The sequence below is a fragment of the Aquarana catesbeiana genome, linkage group LG09 (assembly GCF_042186555.1).
Source record: "Aquarana catesbeiana isolate 2022-GZ linkage group LG09, ASM4218655v1, whole genome shotgun sequence".
Lineage (NCBI taxonomy): Eukaryota > Metazoa > Chordata > Amphibia > Anura > Ranidae > Aquarana > Aquarana catesbeiana.
This window is the reverse complement of record NC_133332.1, coordinates 40,810,508-40,823,937: the sequence shown is the minus strand read 5'-3', so window position 1 is coordinate 40,823,937 and position 13,430 is coordinate 40,810,508. Positions and strand designations below refer to the sequence as shown.

Below are 13,430 nucleotides of genomic sequence, written 5' to 3'. Positions count from 1 at the left end.
AAGTATTGTTTTCCGTGGTTATACAATAATTGTTTCGTAGGCCGAAGAGGATTTGAATTGTATCCAGTTATACCATGTGGAGGTGAATTTAGATATTCTTTCATGTGATATACTAATAAGCTCTTCTATTTTCTCTATGTTGTTGATTCTGCGGAACCATTCCTTTTTAGAAGGAATGATATTTGAGCGCCAGTGGCAAGGTATACAATGTCTCGCTGCGTTGATCATGAACATGGGTAATGATTTGATGTATTGTTTCTTGGGAATAGTGGTATACTATATGAGGTATTGCATTGCATTAAAGTTCAGATTTTCAGATGTGATTGAAGTGATGTTGTCGTGAACCATCCCCCAGAATTCCTGGATCATGGGGCACGATCACCATATGTGTATCATCCATCCCTCCTCTTTTTTTCACACCTCCAGCATCTGTTTGATGTCAGGGATGAGGATTTGTTTAGGAAAACAGGTGTTCTGTACCATCTTGTCAGAATTTTGTACCCACATTCTTGAGTAGCCACATTTAACGATCCTTTATGTGCATACCTGTATATGGTTTCCCATTCAGTATTAGTTAAGTTGATATGAAGGTCTTGTTCCCATGCTTGGCATGGCGTACTGAAGAAATCATTTTTTCCCTCAAACAGAGAGAGGTATAGATTTGATATGAGGTGTCTTTGTGGTGTTTTTTTGAGCAAATCCTGGGGAGTTCTTATCCAAGCCTGGGATGACTCCCGTCTGGTTAAATAGTGCTTCATTTGCAAGGAATTCCATTGTGGAATCGAATTCGGATTGAGATCAATGTTGAGTTAATCTCTAGATAAGAGAGAACCCCTTTTAAAGAAATGTTTGGATAAGATGTCTTTATGGGGCCAGATTTTGGAGAGGAAATTTTGTTCTAGTCCTGGGGGTAAGTCTGGGTTGGCCTTTAGCGGGGTAAGGGGGCCCAATCAAGGTGTTGGATTGTTGGTTTTAAAAGCTTCACGGAAGATCTCTAATGTAGGGCCTATCAGAGGATGTGTTTTGATTGTGGGGGGATAGTGATTTGGATGTATCCATGGTAGAGATCTTAAGTTATGAGAGGATTGCAGATGTTCCAGTGTTACCCAGTCTTTGACTTGCTTATGTATGTTCCAGTCTACTATTTTTGCTAAAAGGGATGCCTGGTGGTATTTGCATAAGTCTGGGAGTGCTATTCCGTGGAGTTTAGGTAGAGTAATGCCCCGTACACACGATCGTAAATGCCGCCAGCAAAAGACCAATTTGAGGCTTTGGTCGGAAAATGCGACCATGTGTATGCTCCATCGGACTTTTGCTGGCGGAATTCCAGCCAGCAAAAGATTGAGAGCAGGTTGTCTATTTTTTGGTCGGAAAAAGTTCCTATCCAAAAATGCGATCGTCTTTATGCAATTCTGATGCACAAAAAAACACGCATGCTCGGAAACAATTCGACGCATGCTCTGACGCATTGAACTTCATTTTCTCGGTTTGTCGTAGTGTTGTACGTCACTGTGTTCTTGACGGTCAAAAGTTCAGAGAACTTTTGTGTGACCGTGTTTATGCAAGGCAAGCTTGAGCGGAATTCTGTCGGAAAAACCATCCAAGATTTTTCCGACGGAAATTCCGTTCATGTGTACGGGGCATTAGTGTTGGGTGTTTGATTCTAGGAGGTTTACTCCTCCATATGAAAGTGGAACAGGCTTGTCTGAAGGAGTTAAAGAATGAAGCTGGTATTCTGATGGGGATAGTTTGCATGATGTATAGGAATCTGGGCAAAATTGTAATTTTGATTAATGAGGCTCTACCAAACCAGGAGACATTTAAGGAGTTCCAGCTTTTTGGTCCTCGTATGTTTTTTTAAGGACAGGGGTAAAGTTGCAGTTGAACAGTTCTGATAATTTGGTGGGTAATTGAATACATAAGTAGGTTATTGTATTTTTGGCCCATGTAAAGGTAAAGTTTTTTTGGCAAAGTGACATTGAATCCGATGATAATGTTATATTTAGGGCATTTGATTTAGAGTGGTTGATTTTTAAATTCGATATAGATTGGAAGTGTTCTAGATCTTGCAATAGATTTGGTATTGATATATGGGGCTCAGAGAGAAATAGCAGCATATCATCCGCAAGTGCTGCGATTTTATATGTATGGTCCTGTATTGTGATTCCTTTTATGTCTTGGTTGGATTTTAACCTGTTTAGTAAAGGTTCTAATGTAAGGATATACAATAAGGGAGACAAGGGGCAGCCCTGTCTCGTACCATTGCGAAGATTAAAGGCGTTCGACAGGTGGCCGTTGACACATACTCTTGCTGTTGCGTTAGAATATAATGCACGTATATATGCTCTCATTTGAGGTAGCAGACCGATGGAGCACAGTACCGCGTCTATATAGTCCTAGGCCACTCTGTCAAAAGCCTTTTCAGCGTCTAGAGAAACAATGCACCCTTGTTTCTTTTTGGATGTGAGCCAGTGGTGGATGTTTAAGGCCTTAATTGTATTATCCCTTCCTTCTCTGCCTGGTATAAAACCAACTTGGTCTAATGATATGAGGGGTGACAATAATGGTAATAATCTATTTGCCAGTATCTTCGCATATATTTTTACATCAACTTTTATAAAGGATATTGGATGATAATTAGTGACCTGGGAATCATCTTTTCCTTCTTTGGGTATTACTGTAATATCTGCTTCTAGGAATTGGGCTGGTATTTGTTTTTCAGATTTGAGTGAGTTGAACATTTTTTAAAGTCTTGGTTTCAGGATGTCTATGAATAATTTGTAATATTGTAGGGGAAGGCCACCTGGGCCTGGGGCTTTGCCAAATTTCATGTCTTTGACTGCTATTTCAAATTCAATGCCAGAGATAGGAGCTTCGAGATCGCATGCCTTTTCTGCCGAGATTGGAGAGGGGCTGTATTTTTGTAAAAAATCTTGCATAATACGTGTTCTTTTTTCAGAGTTTTGAGGACATTTGGGGTTTGATGGAATATTGTATAAGGACTGATAATATAGTTCAAATTGTTTAGCTATTTCTTCATTTGATGAGTGTGATGTGCCATCTTTATCCCTCATTTGGTGTACTGTGGTGGCCATTTTTTTGTTTTGAACCGCCTTTGCGAGTAGTCTTATTTCCTTGTTCATAATATATTTTATGTCTGAGGATGTATTGCCTTTTGATGATCATATTTAATTCCTCTACGAGCTGGAATCTAGCTTGTGTTAATTCATTTAGTGTTGATATTGCCATGTTTTGTTTGTGTGCTATTTCTAGTTTTTGGATTTGGTTTGTGAGTGCATTAATTTTAAACTGACGTTCTCTTAATTTTAGCTAGCTTTGCTATGAATTCCCCTCTTATGACACTTTTATGGGCCTCCTACTGATTGAGGAGAGACGTTTCTCCATTGTCGTTATTTCAGAAGTAATCCATAAAGCAATTGTTGAAGTATTGGATATCTATTGGGTCTTTGAGTATGGATATGTTCAGTCTCCATGTTTTGGTTTTTAGAATTTTTTCGGGAAACTCTAGTGTCATGGTGATCGGGTGGTGGTCTGATAGAGTCATGGATTCAAGCATTGTGTTTTTTCAGGAGGTTGAGATTGGGTTGTGATAAGAGAAAATAATCTATCCTAGAGTATTTTTGGTGTAGAGGGGAAAAATATGTGAAGTCTTTTACTTGTGGATTTTGAGTTCTCCAGACGTCGTGCAGCATGAGGTTTTAAGTTGTAATTTGATTCTTTTTCAGCGCTCTGCACGGGAGGGACGATGTGCCACTCGATGTATCCAGGAGGGGATTCAAGGGAACGTTGAAGTTCCCTTACTAGTATAAGGATGCCTGTGGCAAATGAAGTTAATAGATAGCCTATTTGGCGAAAAAATGAGACTTGCTTCATGTTAGGAGCGTATATATTAGCTATTGTGATTGGGTGGACATCTAACCTCCCTTTAAGAAATATAAATCTTCCCATGGGATCATACATAGAATCTGTTAGTTGAAATGGTGTTTGTTTGGATATTAAGATAGTAACTCCTTTGGACTTAGGATCCAGGTTGGTGGCATGGTATGCCAGAGGGAACCTTTCATCGTCGAATTTTGGGATTTTGTCAGATTTAAAGTGTGTTTCTTGTATGCATATGATGTTAGCCTTTTGTTTGTGAAATTCCCTAAGAAACAGCAATCTTTTTTCTGGTATGTTTAATCCCTTTGTGTTTACGAACAGATGTTTCAGAGATAGTGGAGAAGTTTGTTTGTGAGTAGACATTTCGTTTATGTACTAGTTCTTATGTTAGCTTGAATGCCTGGGGCTATAAAGTTTAGAGTAAGTTTAGCTGCTCCTTATATACTTTTTTTGTGGGAATGTTAAGAATTGGGGTGAGAGGGCAAGGAGGGAATAAGGGTAGGGTGGTATAAAAAAAAAAAAACTATAAGAGACCAGAGGTAGATTTAGACCTACTAGTCTACCTTGTTTCCTCTACTCCAGATGGTGGTGGTAGAGAAGGGATAGAGCTTGAATGAAAAAAAAAAATCTGGGTTGTTCAGAGGGGGTATGAAAAGATACCACCCTCTCTGTGGGTTTGTAGTCTAGTGGATTCTCTCCAAAATTAATTCCTGCAATTATGGGGCAGCAGCGCACAATTAATGCAGGAAAAATATAGGGGTATGCATATATAGAGCTGAATGGGAGGGGTGTCATGGTATAAAATGTAAATTGCAGAGTACACATGCATAAAAATTAGCCCAACGCATTTTGCAAGACCATGCTCGCTTCATCAGGGGTAGATGCGTGTGTAGTACATCTGTAGGGGGTATAATGAACCAAATAAGTATCAACACAGACATGGTATCGTGACAATTAGTCAAGAGGGTCCAAAAATGCATGGCCCCTATACTCACCAAAGGCTGGATCAGACTACCAATTGCTTGATTCTATGCATGTGTACTCTGCTATTTACATTTTATACCTTGATACGTGTAATTAATGATATTTTCTTCTGTATGTATCATTTCAGTGGCTTGGCTATGATTCATGTATATGTTTGCATGACTAATTTTAAAAATTTTGATTTTTAATTTACTCTGTCAATTGTTGGCTAACCGCATTCACCTCATTTAAAGTCCCGGGGCGATTTCCTGTTTTTTTGTTAAAATATATCTAGTGCAATTATGAGTAATACTTTGTTTTCTTTCTTCATTCATCATTTTCTTAACTCTTCTACTTCTTTCCTGCACCTTGTTGTTATGTTGGTTATATATCTAATCATAGGCATACTGTATATATTAACAAGGATTCCAAACTGTTCCATACTATTGAGTGTATGATTTATAGGTCCACAGATAAGTAAATGAATATAAAAGTAAACTTACAATGCTGTAGTTCCATCATTTACCATTAGATGGCAGAAGAGGATAAAGAATGTTACATACTGAAAAAGCCAGAAAATCATTAACCATTTCAGCCCCGGAAGAATTTACCTAATTCCTGACCAGAGCACTTTTTGTGATTCGGCACTGCGTCGCTTTAACTGACAATTGCGCAGTTGTGCGACGTTGCTCCCAAACAAAATTGACATCCTTTTTTTCCCACAAATAGAGCTTTCTTTTGGTGGTATTTGATCACCCCTGTGGTTTTTATTTTTTGCGCTATAAATGAAAAAAGAGCGACAATTTTGAAAAAAACGCATTTTTTTTACTTTTTGCTATAATAAATATCCCCCAAAAATATATAAAAAAACAATTTTTTTCCTCAGTTTAGGCCGATACATATTCTTCTACATATTTTTGGTAAAAAAAAAAAAAAAATAATAAGATAAGAGATTATTGATCAGTTTGTGCAAAAGTTATAGCGTTTACAAAATAGGGGATAGTTTTATGGCATTTTTAATAATATATATATTTTTTTTAATGGCGGCGATCAGCGATTTTTATCGTGACTGCGACATTATGGCGGACACATTGGACATTTTTGACACATTTTTGGGACCATTGTCATTTATACAGCAATCAGTGCTATACAAATGCACTGATTCCTGTGTAAATGACACTGGCAGTGAATGGGGTTAACCACTAGGTGGCAGTGTAGGGGCGTGTTTCTAACTGTGAGGGGCATGGCTACGTGTGACACATCACTGATCTCTGCTCCCGATGACAGGGAGCAGAGATCGGTGACACTGTCACTAGGCAGAACGGGGAGATGCTTGTTTACATTAGCATCTCCCCGTTCTTCCTCCCTGTAAGGCGATCGCGGTAATCCCTGCGGCGATCGAGTCCATGGGACCTGTGACCCGACTCACGGAGCTTGCCGCGGCGTGTCCATTGGCCGCCTCTTAAAGGGGAACGTACAGGTACGTGATTCTGCCTGTATGAGCCCTTCTGCCGCAGTATATCTGCATGAGGCGGTCGGCAAGCGGTTAACATTATTTCAGATGGAATTTAATGTGTCTGTATGTGTGCGTATAACCCAAAAAATTCTCTATTCAACCTATATCTTTGTTTTTAACCTTAAAACTCAATACCAACAAGTAAAAAACATTTTCTCTATTTGAATTATAACGATTTTTCTAGCTTATTCTAAAGCTGAAATATGTGATAGTTCCAACGGGGCAGTGCAGAATGTTATTTTTCTTTTTTTGCTTCCCCTCGAGAGTGAACTAACTATACCTTCACATTAGAGCTCTCACATATACATTTAATTTTTTTTTTTGTTTTAGTACATTAACCTCTGTAGAAAAACATGGTTACTGTGGACATCTTTAGATATTAGCAATATGAAGGTCCATCTGCCTTGTGCTATATATTCACTTATTTTTTTTTTTTTCCTTCTGGGGAGTAGTTCCATTATGGAAAGTTGTAGATTTTTTTTGCAGACAGGAAAAAAAAAAGAGTCTGAGAGTGATTGTTCTTTTTTGTGTGCAGAATTATAAGAAGCGATCATGTATGGGTAGTACTCACGGACCCTTTTTGTATGTTCAGATCACATCCTTTTCGTGACTTTTTGGATATGCGTTGTCTCATTTTGTGCTGTGAGTATAAACTGAGAAAAAAAAAGGTGAGGAAATACGCATAAACAGTTAACTTGAGAATAGATTTTTGAACTGTGTGGCATTCTATGTATGCTCTTTATAGAGTATATTGTTTCATCAGATGGTATTTTTCAATTAGCTTTCTGATGGTTATTTAGTTTGGGGTAATCAGGTATCCATACGATCTGGATAATCCATGCGGTCTTTTCGTCGACGAGGGGATTTCTTGTCCTTGTTTTCTACCATGTTGAGCTGATGGAGATCTGCGACGGCGGTCACAATTTCTTTGAGCTCTCGGTGTGTAGTTTTTGTTGACTTCGATCCATGTGTCCTTGATCCGGAAAGAATTATACCATTCAGGTACTTCAATGGTTGGAATATTCAGTATTTCACAAAATGTTTGCAGATCATCTGGCGTGCGTAGTAGGGCAGTATGGCCTCTCCATGTGGCAGATAAGCAGAATGGGAATTTCCATCTATATGGTATGCCCCTGGTTCTCAGTTGATCCAATAATGGTTGTAATTCTCTGCGTTGTTGAAGCATTATGTTTGAAAGATCTTGGTATAATTTGATTTCATTATCGTTGTAATGTACGTTTTTTTTCTCTGGCTTTTTTTAGCATGGCCTCTTTTAGGGGAAAATTAACCAAGCAACAAATAATGTCCCTTGGGTGATCTGTGTCCCGTCCTCTAGGTCTGAGGGCTCTATAGAGCTTCAAACTCTATGGGGGAATCTGGAGGTCTGCCTAATGCCATGTACACACGAGCAGACTTTCGACGGACTGAACTCCGAAGAAATTTTTGATGGGCTTTCGACAGAGTTCCGACGCAACGGACTTGCCTACACATGATCGATTTGAACGTGATGACGTACGACTGGACTAAAATAAGGAAGTTCATAGCCAGTAGCTAATAGCTGCCCTAGCGTCGGTTTTAGTCCGTCGGACTAGCATACAGACAAACGGATTTTTCAACCAGACTCAAGTCCGTTGCAAAGATTTAAAACATGTTCCAAATCTAAAGTCCGTCCAATTTTTCGACAGTAAAAGGTCCAATGAAGCCCACACACAATTGGATTGTCCGGCGGATTCGTTCCGTCGGACCTTTGCTGACGAAAAGTCCGGTCGTGTGTAGGCATAACAGATCGTTAAAGATGGATGAAGCGATTTGTTCAATTGGGTTTTGATCGATTGTTTCTGGGACACCCCTAATTCTGATATTGTGGCGACAGCCACGATTATCAAGATCTTCTAAGTGTCTATGGATCTCTATAATGTGTGAGAGGTGCATATCAGAAGATTTTTGCACTTGCTTGATGGCGTCCGCATGGCATGCTGAGGCCTGCTCCACTGTCCCCATCCTGGCTGCGATGGCTTGTATGTCAGCCCTGAGGTCTGTGATGGCTACTGACAACATGGATGTTATGTCCATGGCTACCATCTGTAGGTTGGACATGCTGAGGCTCTGTGCAGGCTGTGCTGAGCTGTGTCCACCGTCTGTGAGGGGACAGGAGCCTCCGAGCGGTATCGTGGGCTGGCGGTGCAGGGGCCGAGGCTGCATGCCCCCCCCCCGAGTGGCTCTAAACATTGTGGGTATATTACCCACCGGCGGCGGAGTTGAGTATCGGGAGTTGTGGGCGGCTGAGGAATTTCTGTCCCCGTTTCCCATTGCTGAAGATCTCTTTTTTTTGTCCCCTGAGGCTGATGTAGCTGCTCTGTCTTGCAGGAGGACACAGATCAAGTGGCCACATCAGACCGGTGCTAGACCCAGCGGTTTAGACATTAATGGCTGTGTGTTGAGTTATTTTGAGGGGACAGCAAATTTACACTGTTATACAAGCTGTACACTCACTACTTTACATTGTAGCAAAGTGCAAATTTTTTCGGTGTTGTCACATTAAAAGATATAATAAAATATTTACAAAAATGTGAGGGGTGTACTCACTTATGTGAGATAGTGTGTGTGTGTGTGTGTGTATATACACACACACACACACACATACACACATATAATGTTTTTAATGTTTTTTTTTTTTTTTTTAGAGTTGCAGAATTTCATTAGAATATAGACTTTTATATGTATTGCATATTGTATGTGATTTATGGTATAAGAGTGTTATATGATGGTTGCACATAGAGCCTTACTATTGCACAGATTTGTTTAGGTGTGTATATATAAAAGGTGGCTACTTATCCTATGTAATGGTGATAGACAATACCTCTCCTGTTAAATGTGCAGTTCCCCAGTGACAGCAGCTCATGTATATGTGGAACACATCTATTGACCAGTAAATTCCTTATTTCCTTTGTCTTGGTCTCATTCACATTTAATACATAAGTTAAGTATTGGGCTTTAGGATCTTCTGCAGTCCAGTTCGCTTCCTTCACGTTAAAACTCAAGAATGGTTTACCATCATAGTGGTATCTGTATAATGTGTCAAATGTACCGTTATCATAGAGGACACAGCCATCCAACAACTGCAAAATATGGAACCCTAAAAAAAAATACAAAAATAATTTTAATTTTTTTTACTTTTAATTATTATTTTTTTAAATTATATTTCTAGCATTAATTTGCCAGTGTAATACAAGCTTGCATTTTTCACTGCTCAAAAAGCAATAATTAATAGACAGAAGACAGAAGGTCTGGTACAGATAGACAACAATTCTTTACTTCTTTATGCTGCTTTATTCTTAAAGCGGAGTTCCACACAAAAATGGAACTTCCGCTTTTCGGAACCCTCCCCCCCTCCGGTGTCACATTTGGCACCTTTCAGGGGGGAGGGGGTGCAGATACCTGTCTAAGACAGGTATTTGCACCCACTTCCGGCATAGACTCCCATGGGAGTCTATGCCTCTTCCCGTCCCCATCGCGCTGTCTGCTGGGAACACACAGCTCCCAGGAGAGAGCGGGGACCACTTGGGATGCGCAGCGCGACTCGCGCATGCGCAGTAGGGAACCGGGAAGTGAAGCCGCAATGCTTCACTTCCTGATTCCCTCACCTAGGACGGCGGCGGCAGCTGCCGAGAAGCGAGCGGGTTCTCGGCGTCCCCTGCCGACATCGCTGGACCCCGGGACAGGTAAGTAGCCATGTATTAAAAGTCAGCAGCTGCAGTATTTGTAGCTGCTGGCTTTTAATATTTTTTTTTTTTTGGCGGTGTGGGTGAACCCCCGCTTTAAGAAATAGTTTGTTTCATGTCCTTTGCAGACAAGTATCTTTTTTTTTTTTTATTTATTGTTTAAATTGTTTTGAATTTTGTCATGTCCTTTGCTGACTTATTTTGAATCAGAGGGTCTGGTTCATTGTAATCACCTGGTACACTCTCAGTGGTCTGTAGAGTAAAGCTGCAGTGGCTACATCCTTTTAAAGGATTTAACTCTTGGAGAGCGTCCCAATAAAACTGTAATTCCTTTTGCAGGGGGTGCCTAAAATGTGACTTTTATCTTAGTGCAGACTTCTGGGAAAATTAGCGAGCAAATCACACAGGCAGGAAATGACATCTCTGTGGCATTCTGTACATGATCTGTGTATAGAATGCCTACAGGTAGCCATATTGTATTGAATTTTACAGAAAACGACAGCACTGCAGATTGAAAAGGAAAGGCATTTTTTTAATAAAATATATATATATATATATATATATATATATATATACAATATATACAGTGGGGACAGAAAGTATTCAGACCCCCTTAAATTTTTCACTCTTTGTTATATTGCAGCCATTTGCTAAAATCATTTAAAGCGGGGTTCCACCCAAATTTTGAACAATATCTGTATGTATTCTCTTCCTTGCCTAGATGCTGACATGCCGTTTAAAAAAATGTAAATCGCCGTAATTACCTTTTATTTTTATATTCTTCTTTGCCCTTCCTGGTTCTCCTCCCGTGGGAGTGGGCGTGTTTCTAGCCTCTCCCAGACTCCTGGGAGCTAGTCTCAGGCTTCCCAGGATGCCACTGAGCATGTGCAGGAACGAGCGGTGAATGCTGGGAGCACAGCATTCACCACATCCAGGAAATAAATGCTTGTGGGCTTCAAATGCCCACAATGAAGATGGAAACCGCCTGCAGTGAATAATATAAGTTATTCTTTCTGACGAAATCTGACACAGGTGGACATATTACACACAATATGTGAGTATGTAATGCTGAGAAGAAAAGTTTGTGAATGAACTCAAAAAAAAAACAAAACGATAGATAAGTGGACCCCCACTTTAAGTTCATTTTTTTCCTCATTAATGTACACACAGCACCCCATATTGACAGAAAAACACAGAATTGTTGACATTTTTGCAGATTTATTGAAAAAGAAAAACTGAAATATCACATGGTCCTAAGTATTCAGACCCTTTGCTCAGTATTTAGTAGAAGCACCCTTTTGATCTAATACAGCCATGAGTCTTTTTGGGAAAGATGCAACAAGTTTTTCACACCTGGATTTGGGGATACTCTGCCATTCCTCCTTGCAGATCCTCTCCAGTTCTGTCAGGTTGGATGGTAAACGTTGGTGGACAGCCATTTTTAGGTCTCTCCAGAGATGCTCAATTGGGTTTAAGTCAGGGCTCTGGCTGGGCCATTCAAATACAGTCATGGAGTTGTTGTGAAGCCACTCCTTCATTATTTTAGCTGTGTGCTTAGGGTCGTTGTCTTGTTGGAAGGTAAACCTTCAGCCCAGTCTGAGGTCCTGAGCACTCTGGAGAAGGTTTTTGTTCAGGATATTCCTGTACTTGGCCACATTCATCTTTTCCTCGATTGCAACCAATCGACTGTATTGGACAGGTGATGAGCAGTGCCTGGTTTTCTCCACACATACCGCTTAGAATTAAGGCCAAAAAGTTCTATCTTGGTCTCATCAGAGCAGAGAATCTCATTTCTCACCATCTTGGAGTCCTTCAGATGTTTTTTAGCAAACTCCATGCGGGCTTTTATGTGTCTTGCACTGAGGAGAGGCTTCCGTCGGGCCACTCTACCATAAAGCCCTGACTGGTGGAGGGCTGCAGTGATGGTTGACTTTCTACAACTTTCTCCCATCTCCCGACTGCATCTCTGGAGCTCAGCCACAGTGATCTTTGGGTTCTTCTTTACCTCTCCCACCTAGGCTCTTCTCCCCCAATAGCTCAGATTGGCCGGACAGCCAGCTGTAGGAAGGGTTCTGGTCATCCCAAACGTCTTCCATTTAAGGATTATGGAGGCCACTATGCTCTTAGGAACCTTAAGTGCAGCAGAAATGTTTTTGTAACCTTGGCCAGATTTGTGCCTTGCCACAATTCTGTCTCTGAGCTCCTCAGGCAGTTCCTTTGACCTCATGATTCTCATTTGCTCTGACATGCACTGTGAGCTGTAATGTCTTATATAGACAGATGTGTGGCTTTCCTAATCAAGTCCAATCAGTATAATCAAACACAGCTGGACTCAAATGAAGGTGTAGAACCATCTCAAGGATGATCAAAAGAAATGTACAGCACCTGAGTTAAATATATGAGTGTCACAGCAAAGGGTCTGAATACTTAGGACCATGTGATATTTCAGTTTTTCTTTTTTAATAAATCTGCAAAAAATTCAACAATTCTTTGTTTTTCTGTCAACATGGGGTGCTGTGTGTACATTAATGAGGAACAAAATGAACTTAAATGGTTTTAGCAAATGGCTGCAATATAACAAAGAGTGAAAAATGTAAGGGGGTCTGAATACTTTCCGTCCCCACTGTATATTGTATATAGCATAGTCTTGTTGTCAGGACCCTAGACTGGTGGAGCATGGGGGTGCAGATACTGCAGCTGAGGTTCAGGTAAGTAAATCTCCTTTATTGTTTCACTAGACATAAAAGAACAATTAACCCTTGCAGTGTGGGTACAGACCCGCTGCATGGGGTATTTTTTTATTTGAGATGGGCTTTAAGGTTAAAAAAAATCCTATTAGAACTTTATTTCAATAGAAGATGTAATATACTCACCTCTCCGGCACCCTCTGTCTCCTACCTTCTCTGTATTTTGGTTGTAGGTAGGTGCAACCTGGTCTCCATCCAGTAGGTGGTGTTATGCCACTGTACACATGGAGCAGAGTCTAATGCCCTGTACACAGGATCGGACATTGATCAGACATTCCAACAACAAAATCCATGGATTTTTTCTGACGGATGTTGGCTCAAACTTGTCTTGCATACACATGGTCACACAAAGTTGGTCGGAAATTGCGAACGTCAAGAACGTGGTGACATATGTACGACGAGCCGAGAAAAATTAAGTTCAATAGCCATTGTGGCTCTTCTGCTTGATTCCGAGCATGCGTGGAACTTTGTGCGTTGGAATTGTGCACACACGATCGGAATTTCTGACAACGGATTTTGTTGTCGGAAAATTTGAGATCCAGATCTCAAATTTTGTGTGATGGAAAATCCGATGGAAAATGT

General features: G+C 40.3%; 1 protein-coding gene across 2 annotated transcripts in view; it reads right to left on the bottom strand.

Moving 5' to 3' along the window:
- LOC141107537 (HLA class I histocompatibility antigen, C alpha chain-like) overlaps positions 1-13,430 on the bottom strand; it is a 137,579-nt gene that overhangs the window by 69,124 nt on the left and 55,025 nt on the right. For both annotated transcript variants that reach the window (XM_073598339.1, XM_073598338.1), the window contains exon 6: positions 9,240-9,515. In XM_073598339.1, the coding sequence (XP_073454440.1) occupies positions 9,240-9,515 (276 nt within the window). The remainder of the gene's footprint in view (positions 1-9,239; positions 9,516-13,430) is intronic.